The sequence below is a fragment of the Oncorhynchus kisutch genome, linkage group LG17, assembly GCF_002021735.2.
Source record: "Oncorhynchus kisutch isolate 150728-3 linkage group LG17, Okis_V2, whole genome shotgun sequence".
Taxonomy (NCBI): Eukaryota; Metazoa; Chordata; class Actinopteri; order Salmoniformes; family Salmonidae; genus Oncorhynchus; species Oncorhynchus kisutch.
This window is the reverse complement of record NC_034190.2, coordinates 67,652,186-67,666,132: the sequence shown is the minus strand read 5'-3', so window position 1 is coordinate 67,666,132 and position 13,947 is coordinate 67,652,186. Positions and strand designations below refer to the sequence as shown.

Here is a 13,947-nt window from a genome sequence, read left to right as displayed (position 1 = left end):
GGAAACTGTTGAGCATGAAAAACCCAGCAGCGTTGCAGTTCTTGACAAACCGGTGCACCTGGCAACAACTACCATACCCCGTTTTAAAGGCACTTAAATCTACTGTCTTGTCCATTCACACTCTGAATAGCACACATACACAATCCATTTCTCAATTGTCTCGCGGCAAAATAAATCCTTCTTTAACCTGTCTCCTCTCCTTCATCTACACTGATTGAAGTGGATTTTAAAGGTGACATCAATAATAGATCATAGACTGACCAGGTGAATCCAGGTGAAAACTATGTTATGGAAAGAAGGTGTTCCTAATGATATATACGCTCTTGTATGTCCACCTAATTTTTAAGAAGTCTTTTAAACGACTAAAGCCAAACGTGGAAACTATAGATATAACTTCCTCCGCTTGTGCATTATCATAATTTATATGTGCCTCACTAGAAATCCTTGCATTAGCATTTCTGTTAGCTGATACGTCATGACAAAAAATGGCATATTACTGTCCTGTTAATGTGCCTTGACCTTGAAGCCTAAACTGTAGAGAGAAAAAAAAACTAACTGATCCAAGAGGTTTCCCAATCGCTGGCAGGCAAGTTATTTCAAAATGAATATGCATTCAAAACGCCAGGCTTTTGAAAGGTTATTCAAATGACACGCTATTCACTGCAGTTGACAGCGTAGACTAGAGTTTTGTACTCACTTGAAAACAATAATAACATTCTACATTACATTGTCTTGTTGTAGCCAAGGAGGATATATTTCTTGTCCCTAAAAAAACTGAAACGATAGGGTAGTTTTTCGAGCCGCGTACCCGGGAACTGTGAGGGAGTGCACTCAGTGGAGGCTACCTATTATTTTGTTATCTGATTAACATTCACTGCGTTATTAAGAATAATATTGAGCTTATGAATTATGGTCTAATATGCATATGCTTCTACTTACGCTATATGCTAGATCTCGATCCTGTCTTTGTTCTGTTGCACAATTACGCACCTGGCCTCTGCTGCAACGACTATTCCTTTTTAATCTTGTGGAGTCCCAGGAATAGACCGATTACAAAAGCTTGTTGAACACTTATTTCGACTTATTTCCTTTAGCCTACTAATAGCGTATTGGAGGAGAGATTGCTCTTGCTTGCTAAATGTAAAATAGGCTACAGCATTAAAGGAGAAGCCCATATTTTCCTGTCTTACTGCTGTGCTGCATCCTAATGAAATAGGCCTACACCATATGAGTGGCCTGCTAATGTACCTTTCTGGTTCTTCTAAACTGTCGAGAATAGATCCAAACTGATCCAAATATGCAGTTATTTCGGTGGTTATTCAAATTAGCCTAAATCACTTCAGTTTACAATAATTGTGTATTCACTTGATAACAATAATAAATTCCTCATTGTGCTGTGTTATAGCCCAGGTATAGCAATTTCCTTGTAGAAAAATGTAGGCCAAGGCCTAATTAATAGTGGAGCTTTGCGTGCCCGGGGACCGCAGCCTGGCGGAACGCACTACAGACCTGCCATTTCATAATCTGTTAACTTATTTTTCTTACACTTTGATATGGAAATATTTAGCTTTATATCCCAAATATTTAGCTAATGAATGGCCTAATATCTAGCTAATATTTACTTCGACTGCACATCAGTAGCCTCTCTTCCAGCTGTTCCCATGCGCAACAGGCTATAAGCTACGCAAGCCTCTCCGTAATAGGCCATTGCTCTTGTCATTAAATCCCAGGAAAAGCTATCGGCTTCAAAAGCTATAGGATATTTATTTTGCTACTTTTTTTATGATTGGCCTAATAATCGATTCAGGGAAAGAAGCAGGCTTGATCTTGCTAATTGCTTAATGTAAAATAGGCTTACAGCATAGAAAATACAGAGATGAGCACAGTGAAAAAGACTTAAAGGAATTGACAACCATTGGAAAAATGAAAAACACTTGCTAACCAGTTGAACATCGAGGCAATGACATGATGTAAAAGATGCGCAGGCTAAACAGCGTTTGTTGTTGAATTGCTACGTTTAAATACAAGTGACTATATTTTTCATTAGGCCTGTATGTACAGTGCATTCGGAAAGTATTCACACCCCTTGACTTTTTCCCACATTTTGTTGCGTTACAGCCTTATTCTTAAATAGATTTAAAAATATATATATCTCATCAATCTACATGCAATATCCCATAATGACAAAGCAAAAACAGGTTTATAGACACATTTGCAAATGTATTAAACATTTACAACTGAAATATCACATTTACATAAGTATTCAGACCCTTCACTCAGTACTTTGTTGAAGCACCTTTGGCAGCGCTTACAGCCTTGAGTCTTCTTGGGTATGTCACTAAAAGCTTGGCACACCTGTATTTGGGAAGTTTCTCCCATTCTTCTCAAATCAAATTTTATTTGTCACATACACATGGTTTGCAGATGTTAATGCGAGTGTAGCGAAATGCTTGTGCTTCTAGTTCCGACAATGCAGTAATAACCAACGAGTAATCTAACCTAACAATTCCACAACTACTACCTTATACACACAAGTGTAAAGGGATAAAGAATATGTACATAAAGATATATGAATGAGTAATGTTACAGAAAGGCATAGGCAAGATGTAGTAGATGGTATCGAGTACAGTATATACATATGAGATGAGTAATGTAGGGTATGTAAACATTATATTAAGTGGCATAGTTTAAAGTGGCTAGTGATACATTTTTTACATCAATTTCCATTATTAAAGTGAGCTGGAGTTGAGTCAGTATGTTGGCAGCAGCCACTCAAGATCTGTCAAGTTGGCTTGGGAGTGTCACTGCACAGCTATCAGGTCTCTCCAGAGATGTTAGATTGGGTTCAAGTCTGGGCTCTGGCTGGGCCATTCAAGGACATTCAGAGACTTGTCCCGAAGCCACTCCTGCGTTGTCTTGACTGTGCTTAGGGTCATTGTCTTATTGGAAGGTGAATCTTCACCCCGGTCTGAGGTCCTGAGCACTCTGGAACAGGTTTTCAACAAGGATCTCTCTGTACTTTGCGCCATTCATCTTTCCCTTGATCCTGATTCCCTCTCGCTGAAAAACATACCCACAGCATGATCCTTCCACTAGCATGCTTCACCGTAGGGATGTTGCCAGGTTTCCTCCGGACGTGGCGCTTGGCATTCATGCCTAAGAGTTCAAACTTGGTTTTATCAGACCAGAGAATCTTGTTTCTCATGGTCTGAGAGTCCTTTAGGTGCCTTTCGGCAAACTCCAAGTGGGCTGTCATGTGCCTTTTACTGAGTGGCTTCCATCTGGCCACTCTACCATAACGGTCTGCGTGGTGGAGTGCTGCAGAGATGGAAGAATCTTCCAGAAGAACAACCATCTCCACAGAGGAACTCTGGAGCTCTGTCAGAGTGACTATTGGTTCTTCTTGGTCACCACCCTGACCTAGGCCCTCCTCCTGATTGCTCAGTTTGGCCGGGCGGCCAGCTCTAGGAAGAGTCTTGGTGGTTCCAAACTTCTTCCATTTTAAGAATGATGGAGGCCACTGTGTTCTCAGGGACCTTCAAAGCTGCAGAGCATTTTTGGTACCCTTCCCCAGACCTGTGCTTTAACAAAATCCTGTTTCTGAATTCTACGGACAATTCCTCCAACCTCCTAGCTTGATTTTTGCTCTGACATGCACTGTCAACTGCAGGATCTTAGGTAGACCGGTGTGTGCCTTTCCAAATCATGTCCAATCAATTGAATCTACAACAGGTGGACTCCAATCAAGTAGTAGAAACATCTCAAGGACGATCAATAGAAACAGGATGCACCTGAGCTCAATTTGGAGTCTCATAGCAAAGGGTCTGAAACTTATTCAAATAAGGTTTTTCTGTTTTTAAAAATGTGTAATACATTTTCAAAAATGTCTAAACCTGTTTTCTCTTTGTCATTATGGGGCATTGTGTGTAGATTGAGGGGGGAAAATGTATTTAATACATTTTAGATTTTCTGGATTTTTGTTTTAGATTCCGTCTCTCACAGTTGAAGTGTACCTATGATAAAAAAATTACAAACCTCTACATGCTTTGTAAGTAGGAAACACTGCCGATTTTGCAAGTTATCAAATACTTGTTCTCCCCACTGTGTGTGTGTGTGTGTGTGTATATGTATGTATGTATGTATGTATATATATATATATATATATATGTATATATAGCATTCTGTTGGTGGCACGAATTTTATATAATAATTTAAATAGAAAAACTTGGGGGAAAAAGTGTTGAATCAAGTGTTTTTTTTGTACCAGTTCATGAAATATCATCGGGAATATTTTTTTTTGCAACCTGTATGGCGCAGCTGTCAACATTTTTGTTCTCAAATGAAACAGGTAATATTTTTCTATTTGTGCCAATTCCTTTCGGCCAATTTGTATCTTTAATATATGGCCGGCAAATAAGTTCCCTGCCTTCTCCCTTTTCCACTTGCCTCTTCCATTTTTTTTGGTAATGTTGCAATCAGTTGGTTGTAAATTTGGATTGAGCACATATTCCCATAGCTGAATATGTGACAACTCCTCTGATCCTATTCATAATATCATTAATAAATATAATATTATTATTATTTTTTTCCCATAATTTATTTTATTTTATATTAATCATTATATTTGAGTTTAACCATAACATTTGTTGGAATATTTGTTTTTATATTTTCTGGAGGACAAAACTGAGATTGTAACTAGCTTTGTATAGCTTGTTTAAGAAAGGGCAATACTTTAAACAACATTTCATTTTCAATTAGTTGGAAATGAGAAGCTATCTGTATTAAGGCAAAATGGCAGTATAAAAAAAGGATGAGCCTTAATCTACTGGGAACCATTTTGGGTTTAAGTGTAACTTATGTATGAGTGAAGCTTTTAGTGAGGTTTAACGCTTTAAAATGTAAACATTTTAGCCCCCCAAACTCATATTCATTATCAATAGGCACGTTACATTTGTCTGGCTTAGCATTCCAAATTAAAATAAATATTTTTTGCTCATTTGACTTTAAAAACAAGTCTGGAGTAGGCAGTGCCATTTAGTCAGTAAGTGAACTGATAGGACCAAAGAGTTCATCAATGTGAAGTATTTACTTCTCCATGGTTGCAGAATTCTTTCTATTTTTGCTAACTTTCTATTGAAATTGATTGTGGTAAGTTCATTTATATTTTTGAGATGTGAATACCAAGTATGTCTACTTCACCATCTGCCCATTTTATTGGTAAACTGCAAGGTAGTGTAAACTTTTTTTAAACTTTTTTTTTTTTACAATCCATACGTAATATGGTAATATGGTTTTAGTCCAGAGAGGCTAGAAAAGTGATCAAGATCTTTAATGAGACTGCAGGGATCCAGATTGCAGACTTAAGAAAACACTTGTCATCGGCATACATTGACACTTTTGTTTTTATCCCCTGGATTTCTGACCCCTTGATGTTTGGTTTTTATCTAATTTTAATAGCTAGCATTTCAATGGCCATAATAAGTAGATATGGATACAATGGACAGCCTTATTTTACTCCTCTTAAAAGCTCAATACTTTGAGAAGTAACCATTATTTACTATTTTACATCGGAGGTTGCTGTACATAACTTTAACCCATTGTATAAAAGATTCACAGAAATTAAAGTAATCCAGGCATTTATATATAAATTCTAGTCATACTTTATCAAACGCCTTTTCAAAATCTGCTGTGAAGACCAGGCCTGGAATCTTTGATATTTCATAATGTTCAATTGTTTTCATGTAAATGATCTCCAATATACTGTCCATGTAAATAAAACTTGTCTGATCAGGATGAACAATATCTGATAAAACCTTTTTTATTCTGTGCACTATGCATTAAGCCACGATTTATTCTGTGCACTATGCATTAAGCCACGATTTATTCTGTGCACTATGCATTAAGCCAGGATTTATTCTGTGCACTATGCATTAAGCCACGATTTATTCTGTGCACTATGCATTAAGCCACGATTTATTCTTTGCACTATGCATTAAGCCACGATTTATTCTGTGCACTATGCATTAAGCCACGATTTATTCTGTGCACTATGCATTAAGCCACGATTTATTCTGTGCACTATGCATTAAGCCACGATTTATTCTGTGCACTATGCATTAAGCCACGATTTATTCTGTGCACTATGCATTAAGCCACGATTTATTCTGTGCACTATGCATTAAGCCACGATTTATTCTGTGCACTATGCATTAAGCCACGATTTATTCTGTGCACTATGCATTAAGCCAGGATTTATTCTGTGCACTATGCATTAAGCCAGGATTTATTCTGTGCACTATGCATTAAGCCAGGATTTTCGCATCACATTATTGACGTGTTAGAGGCCTAGACTGGATCTTTATACTTACCACCTGGGTCCTGTTTTAGTAGTAATGAAATCAGACCTGGTTGAGTACCTGAAAGTCTACCATTTATATAGGAGTAATTAAAACATGCTAATAATGGATCTTTGAGAACATCAAAAAAGGTCTGATACTGGTATACCATCAAGCCCGGGTGTTTTTTCAGACTGGGGCAATAAAATATTTTCAAAGTTCCTCTTCTGTAAGTTGGCCTTCACACAGGTCTTTCTGTAAATTTGTTCATTTTACATTATCATTATGAAAGAAATCCTTAGTTAACATCATTCAGTGGAAATGGAGACTGAAAAGAAAACATGCAGAAAATATTTTGCTTCCTCTTTCAAAATATAATATGGTGACTCATGAATGACTCCATTTAACGAGTTTCTGTAAATTATTTTTGGTAGCATTTCTATGTTGAAGATTAAAAATAAAATAAAAGGTTGTTCGTTTTACAATTTTCCATCCAATTTCCTTTATTTTTGTAACAAATTACACTTAATCGTTCTTGAATAAGTACCTCCATTTCTTTGTTTTTCCTCTAACCTATTTTGTGCCTCTATAGTACAGTTCCATTACCATCTACCTGCGCTGTTACTTCCTCTATTTCCTTTATCAGTCTAATCTCTTTTGACCTAAACTGATTTTGTTTTAATGAGTACTGTATTGAATGGCCTCTAAAAGTACATTTTAAGTGTCCCATACAATAAGGGAATCTGCTGTACATACAGTGGGGCAAAAAAGTATTTAGTCAACCACCAATTGTGCAAGTTCTCCGACTTAAAAAGATGAGAGGCCTGTAATTTTCATCATAGGTACACTTCAACTATGACAGACAAAATGAGAAAAAAATCCAGAAAATCACATTGTAGGATTTTTAATGAATTTATTTGCAAATTATGGTGGAAAATAAGTATTTGATCAATAACAAAAGTTTATCTTTGTTGGCAATGGCAGAGGTCAAATGTTTTCTGTAAGTCTTCACAAGGTTTTCACACACGGTTGCTGGTATTTTGGCCCATTCCTGCATGCAGATCTCCTCTAGAGCAGTGATGTTTTGGGGCTGTTGCTGGGCAACACAGACTTTCAATTCCCTCCAAAGATTTTCTATGGGGTTGAAATCTGGAGACTGGCTAGGCCACTCCAGGACCTTGAAATGCTTCTTACGAAGCCACTCCTTCGTTGCCCGGGCGGTGTGTTTGGGATCATTGTCATGCTGAAAGACCCAGACACGTTTCATCTTCAATGCCCTTGCTGATGGAAGGAGGTTTTCTGTGATTTGAAATATTTTCCACACACATACAACAGCTATGTGTAGTCTGCTTGGACACTGGGTCCCTGCTCTCCCATGCTGAATTGCCTGAAGCCACAGGGCTCTTTTCGCAGGCTCCATTTCCCTATGTGGGATTTTTGAGCTGGTTACATGTACATGGAACAACACAGCAGCATTTTGGCATGTTTTGTTATTTTTGTATAACCAAAAATGAACAGCGAAGTTGGTTCTTTTACACTGGGGGGTCAGTGGGAAAGAATGTTTGTGGGCGTGGTCGAGGGGAATTCCTTATTATGACTTCAGTATCGACTCAGACTATTGCGAGCGTACCCATGAGTTTACCAGTCAAATTGACTGGTTTAGAGCTTCCAAGCCCATTCTATTCATTGTATTTCTATGTAATCAACACTCGGGTAACACAGAGCCATGTTCAGTATGAACAACATTTTTTGAAACGGAGGATATAGCTGAACTTGTCCAATATGATTGTAGTTTTCTATTGAATGAAGTTTAACCGCAGTGTGCCCTACTGAACAAACCCTGGTCTCCCATCAACAGCCAGTTTGGGACTTGGGCCAGAATACTCCTACTCTTCCCAAAAAGGGTCATGGAATGCATACCCAGATTTACTCAGAACCTTGTGTAACTGCTGAAAAATGTGCCATGTCATACCAAACAGTAGAAATTTTTATTTCTAAATGGACAATAGCGGGTTCCAGATCATTCTGTGGTCGGGTTGGTTTCTATTCTTCCTGTCCATTTGAGTCTCCATCTCCTGCTGGGTTTAGTGTCTGAGGGTTCTTTCCCAGTGGTTCATGAATAAGGGCTAGCCTTGTCTGGTGTATGTTCTGAGTTTGGCTGACAGTGCCTTGACTGTGTTTGCCCCTGTCAATCTGTCTTGACACACAGTCATTTTTGGGGAGTCATCTCTGTTGATGTGAGACAATGGCATCGCTCCAGTGGGACTTCTCAGTGAACAATCAGGAGAGATAAGATTCTCATCCTGGTCACACGTAAGCCTACTGTAAATGTGACGTGAACTCTGCTAACTCGTTTGTCAGTTTACTCATGAGTTGGCCAAGTAGTGCGGATCAATTATTCAAAAGTTAAAAATATATATATTTACCAACTGCCAGCCATAAGTAATTGATGTAGAACATTCCTGTTGGTGTTCTATGGTCAAGAGTAATAATAATCTATGCATTTTACAGTTACACATTCCTAGTCCAGTACCACCCAACAGACATGACAAGATAACATTTACTTTTATTGTCCGGAACATTCAAAACACTACTAACACAGTGTAAACATACTCAGGCCTACTCTCTCTGAGTTTCTGTCCTCACATGCCCCCTCGTTTGTCATCTGCAGGTGGAGTTTGAGGCGGTGAAGCTGGAGCTCACCCACAAGGAGGAGCAGGATGAGGTTCTCAGGGCCCAGCTGGAGGAGGCGGCGCGGCTGAGGGAGATCGCTGAGCATCAACTGGACGAGGCCCTGGAGGCCCTGAAAGAGGAGAGGGAGCAGAAGAACAGCCTGAGGAGGGAGCTCTCAGCCCTGGCCCTCAACCCCTTCGACTCTGTGGGCAACCTGGAGCTGCACCTGGAGCAGCTGGATGACAGTGGCGATAGCGGAGGGGGCCAGAGGAGCTCTGAGGACCAGGAGCACGACCAGGACAGTGGTTACAACAATGGCCCAGGGTCTGGCTGCGCTCCTACTAATCCTAACCCCAAGGCAAACGGGCACGTCCAGCGCTTCTCCACCCCCAGGAACAGTGATGTGTTCCTGAGGCCTGCCCCTGGCCTGGTGTCTGACCTTCTCAGTGAGCTGCACCTCTCAGACAGCCAGAAGCTCAAACAGCAGCTCATGCAGGTACACAATGGGCTCATATCCACAGAGATTCCATTAAATTACTATATGCAGGCCTAGAATTTCATGGTCACTAAAGATCCCATGGCACTTATTGTAAGAGTACGGGTGTCAACCCTGGTCTCCTGGCTAAATTCCCAATCTTATACCATCATGGCCATCTAATTATCCTCAGCTTCCAATTGTCTCTTTCATACCCCCCTCTACCCTGTAAATATCCCCCAGGTTGTTGCTGTAAATATGAATGTGTTCTCAGTCATCTTACCTGGTGAAATAAGGGTAAAAATATATATTTCAGGACGCAAAGGCCATCTACTAGGGCACCAAGGCCATTAACCAAAATAGGCAATTAAATTTATTTGAAAACTGACAAACACTAGCTATTTTTGGTTGTTGTTTTGTTGAATTTCCGCCCCTTTTTTCCACAATTTTGTGGTTTCCAATTGTTAGTAGTTACTATCTTGTCTCATCGCTACAACGCCCGTACGGGCTCGGGAGAGATGAAGGTCGAAAGCCATGCGTCCACCGAAACCCAACCAAGACGCACTGCTTCTTAACACAGCCCGCATCCAACCCGGAAGCCAGCCGCACCAATGTGTCGGAGGAAACACTGTGCACCTGGTTAGCGTGCACTGCGCCCGGCCCGCCACAGGAGTCGCTAGTGAGCGATGAGACAAGGATATCCCTGTCGGCCAAACCCTCCCTAACCCGGATGACGCTAGGACAATTGTGCGTCGCCCCATGGACCTCCCGGTGGCGGCCGGCTGCGACAGAACCTCGGCGCGAACCCAGAGTCTCTGGTGGCAAAGCGAGCACTGCGATGCAGTGCCCTAGACCACTGCGTCACCCAGGAGGCCCTTTACTAGCTATTATTTTAACCTCTTGGAAATACCTATCCCATATTGGTGAGAATTGTCATCAACTACACTAATTAGCATAGCGCAACGGTCAAAACATATTACTAGAAATTATTCATATTCATGAAATCACAAGTGAAATATAGTGAAACACATCTAAGCCGTTTGTTAATCACCCTGTCATCTCAGATTTTGAAATTATGCTTTACAGCCAAAGTAAGACAAGCGTATGTGTAAGTTTATCAATAGCCTAGCATAACATTATGTCCAGCTAGCAGCAGGAAGCTTGGTCACAAATCATAAAAGCAATCAAATCAACCGTTTACCTTTGATCTTCGGATGTTTTCACTGACGAGACTCCCAGTTAGACAGCAAATTTTCCTTTTGTTCCATAAAGATTATTTTTATACCCAAAAATACCTCCGCTTGTTTTTCACGTTATGTTCAGAAATACACCGGAAATAGCGGTCACGACAACGCCCCCAAAAAATGTAATTATATCCATAATATCGACAGAAACATGGCAAACGTTTTTTTTATAATCAATCCTCAAGGTGTTTTTCAAATATCTATTCGATAATATATCAACCGGGACAATTGGCTTTTCAGTAGGAGCGAGAGGAAAATAACTACCTCTGTCTTTTACGCAAGAATCACTCAGAGCCCTCAGCTGGCCACTTACGCAATGTAGTCGTTTACGCTCATTCTTCAACATAAAGGCGTGAAACTACGTCAAAATGCTGTAGACACCTTAGGGAATACGTAGGAAAGGAATCTGGTTGATATCTCTTTCAATGGCCAATAGGGGTGCATAGGAAGACAACGGTTTCAAAATCAGAGGCACTTCCTGATGGGATTTTCCTCAGGGTTTCGCCTGCAATATCAGTTCTGTTATACTCACAGACAATATTTTGACAGTTTGGAAACTTTAGAGTGTTTTCTATCTTAAGCTGAACCTAAATTATATGCATATTCTAGCATCTGGTCCTGAGAAATAGGCAGTTTACTTTGGGAATGTTATTTTTCCCCCCAAAAAAATTGTGCCCCCTAGTTTCAAGAGGTTAAGAAAAACATACTGTACGTTTATGTTAATGTACATAAATAATTTGCCTTCGTGTAGGTGATAGCCAATGATTATTGGCTACAGCCTGTCATGTCCAGAGCGATGCTGACATGGAGGCGCTTGAAAGTGTGTGTGTGTGTAGAAATACATACATAGATACATACATACATACATACATACATACATACATACATACAGTTGAAGTTGGAAGTTTACATACACTTAGGATGGAGTCATTAAAACTCATTTTTCAACCACTCCACACATTTCTTGTTAACAAACTATAGTTTTGGCAAGTCGGTTATGACATCTACTTTGTGCATGACACAAGTACATTTTAACAACAATTGTTTACAGACAGATTATTTAACTTATAATTCACTGTATCACAATTCCAGTGGGTCAGAAGTTTACATACACTAAGTTGACTGTGCCTTTAAACATCTTGAATATTCCAGAAAATTGTCAAAGCTTTAGAAGCTTCTGATAGGCTAATTGACACCATTTGAGTCAATCATTGGTGTACCAGTGGATGTATTTGAAGGCCTACCTTCAAACTCAGTGCCTCTGCTTAACATCATGGGAAAATCAAAAGAAATCAGCCAAGCCCTCAGAAAAAAAAAATGTAGACCTCCACAAGTCTGGTTCATCCTTGGGAGCAATTTCCAAACGGCTGAAGGGACCACGTTCATCTGTAAAAACAATAGTACGCAAGTATAAACACCATGGGACCACGCAGCCGTCATACCGCTCAGGAAGGAGACGCGGTGCGAAAAGTGAAAATCAATCCCAGAACAACAGCAAAGGACCTTATGAAGATGCTGGAGGAATCTGGTACAAAATTATCTATATCCACGGTAAAACGTGTCCTCTATCGACATAACCTGAAAGGCCGCTCAGCAAGGAAGAAGCCACTGCTCCAAAACCGCCATTTAAAAAAGCCAGACTATGGTTTGCAACTGCACATGGGGACAAAGATCATACTTTTTGGAGAAATGTCCTCTGGTCTGATGAAACAAAAATAGAACTGTTTGGCCATAATGACCTTTGTTTGGAGGAAAAAGGGGGACGCTTGCAAGCCGAAGAACACCATCCCAACCGTGAAGCATGGGGTTCTAAGCATCATGTTGTGGGGATGCTTTACTTCATGAGTGACTGTGCACTTCACAAAATAGTTAGCATCATGAGGCAGGAAAATGATGTGGATATATTGAAGTAACATCTCAAGACATCCGTCAGGAAGTTAAAGCTTGGTCGCAAATGGGTCTTCCAAATGGACAATGACCCCCAAGCATACTTCCGAAGTTGTGGCAAAATGGCTTAAGGACAACAAAGTCAAGGTATTGGAGTGGCCATCACAAATCCCTGACCTCAATCCTATAGAAGATTTGTGGGCAAGGAGGCCTGCAAACCTGACTCAGTTACACCAGCTCTGTCAGGGGAAATGGGCCAAAATTCACCCAACTTATTATGGAAAGCTTGTGGAAGGCTACCTGAAATGTTTGACCCAAGTTAAACAATTTAAAGGCAATGCTACCAAATACTAATTGAGTATATGTAAACTTCTGACCAACTGGGAATGTGATGAAAGAAATAAAAGCTGAAATCATTCTCTCTCTTATTTGGACATTTTTATATTCTTAAAATAAAGTGGTGATCCTAACATAAGACAGGGATTTTTTACTCTGATTAAATGTCAGGAATTGTGAAAGACAAATACATTTAAACTCAGTTTATGTAAACTTCCGACTTCAACTGTATATACACTAAACGCCAGTCATGTTTGAGAATTATAATGCAGGATCATTATTAATATCTAAAGGCTCGATTCTGTCGACACACTTGAGCCATGTTCGTTCCGAAAGGCCCCACCTTGCAATTTGAGCGGAGGCAGTCAACATTTTGAAGCGATTTAACCATAAATGTAATTGTTTAACCTGCTAGTTTTTTGTAATTTCATAAGTATGTCTTACCATGTTACGACCATAGGCTTGTTAAGGGGATTATTTTATTAACACTTTCTCATAAGCCATCGAAACCAGTAATTCTCTCATGTTCGCAACGTTATTTCATGTCCAGCAACCCAAGACACAATCCTATTCATATTAGCAACCCATGCTTGTTGTCTTTAGATCTTTCTAAATTTCTGAAGGATATTTTACTCTCTGTCATGTGAAACCACTCGCATTTGCGGTGCACTTTTTGAGAACGGTGTTTTACCGCTAATTGCATTTTGGAACATTCACGTTAATAGTGTACTGCCGTGTGCACATCGTAGTGCTTATAATGTGAAGAAATGGACTAATAGTTAATCAACATTTTTTTTAAGCTAAACGTTCGGATCTGTTGCACAGCCTCATTTCTTAGAAAATATTTTTTGATGTACAGTGGTTGTATGAATGTGGGATCTATCGCGTCCCACAACTGTTCCAGAGTATGTTTGGAATATTTATTTCTCACACAGGACAAGCTGACCAATAGAATAGGTCAACTTTTGCACTATGGGGATAGTAGATTTACATAGGC

The 13,947-nt window shown here is 39.7% G+C and overlaps 1 protein-coding gene across 2 annotated transcripts in view; it reads left to right on the top strand.

Moving 5' to 3' along the window:
* The window catches only part of LOC109908151 (protein bicaudal D homolog 2), a 37,935-nt gene that overhangs the window by 12,509 nt on the left and 11,479 nt on the right, over positions 1 to 13,947 (top strand). For both annotated transcript variants that reach the window (XM_020506667.2, XM_020506666.2), the window contains exon 5: positions 9,007 to 9,504. In XM_020506667.2, coding sequence (XP_020362256.1) covers positions 9,007 to 9,504 — 498 coding nt within the window. The remainder of the gene's footprint in view (positions 1 to 9,006; positions 9,505 to 13,947) is intronic.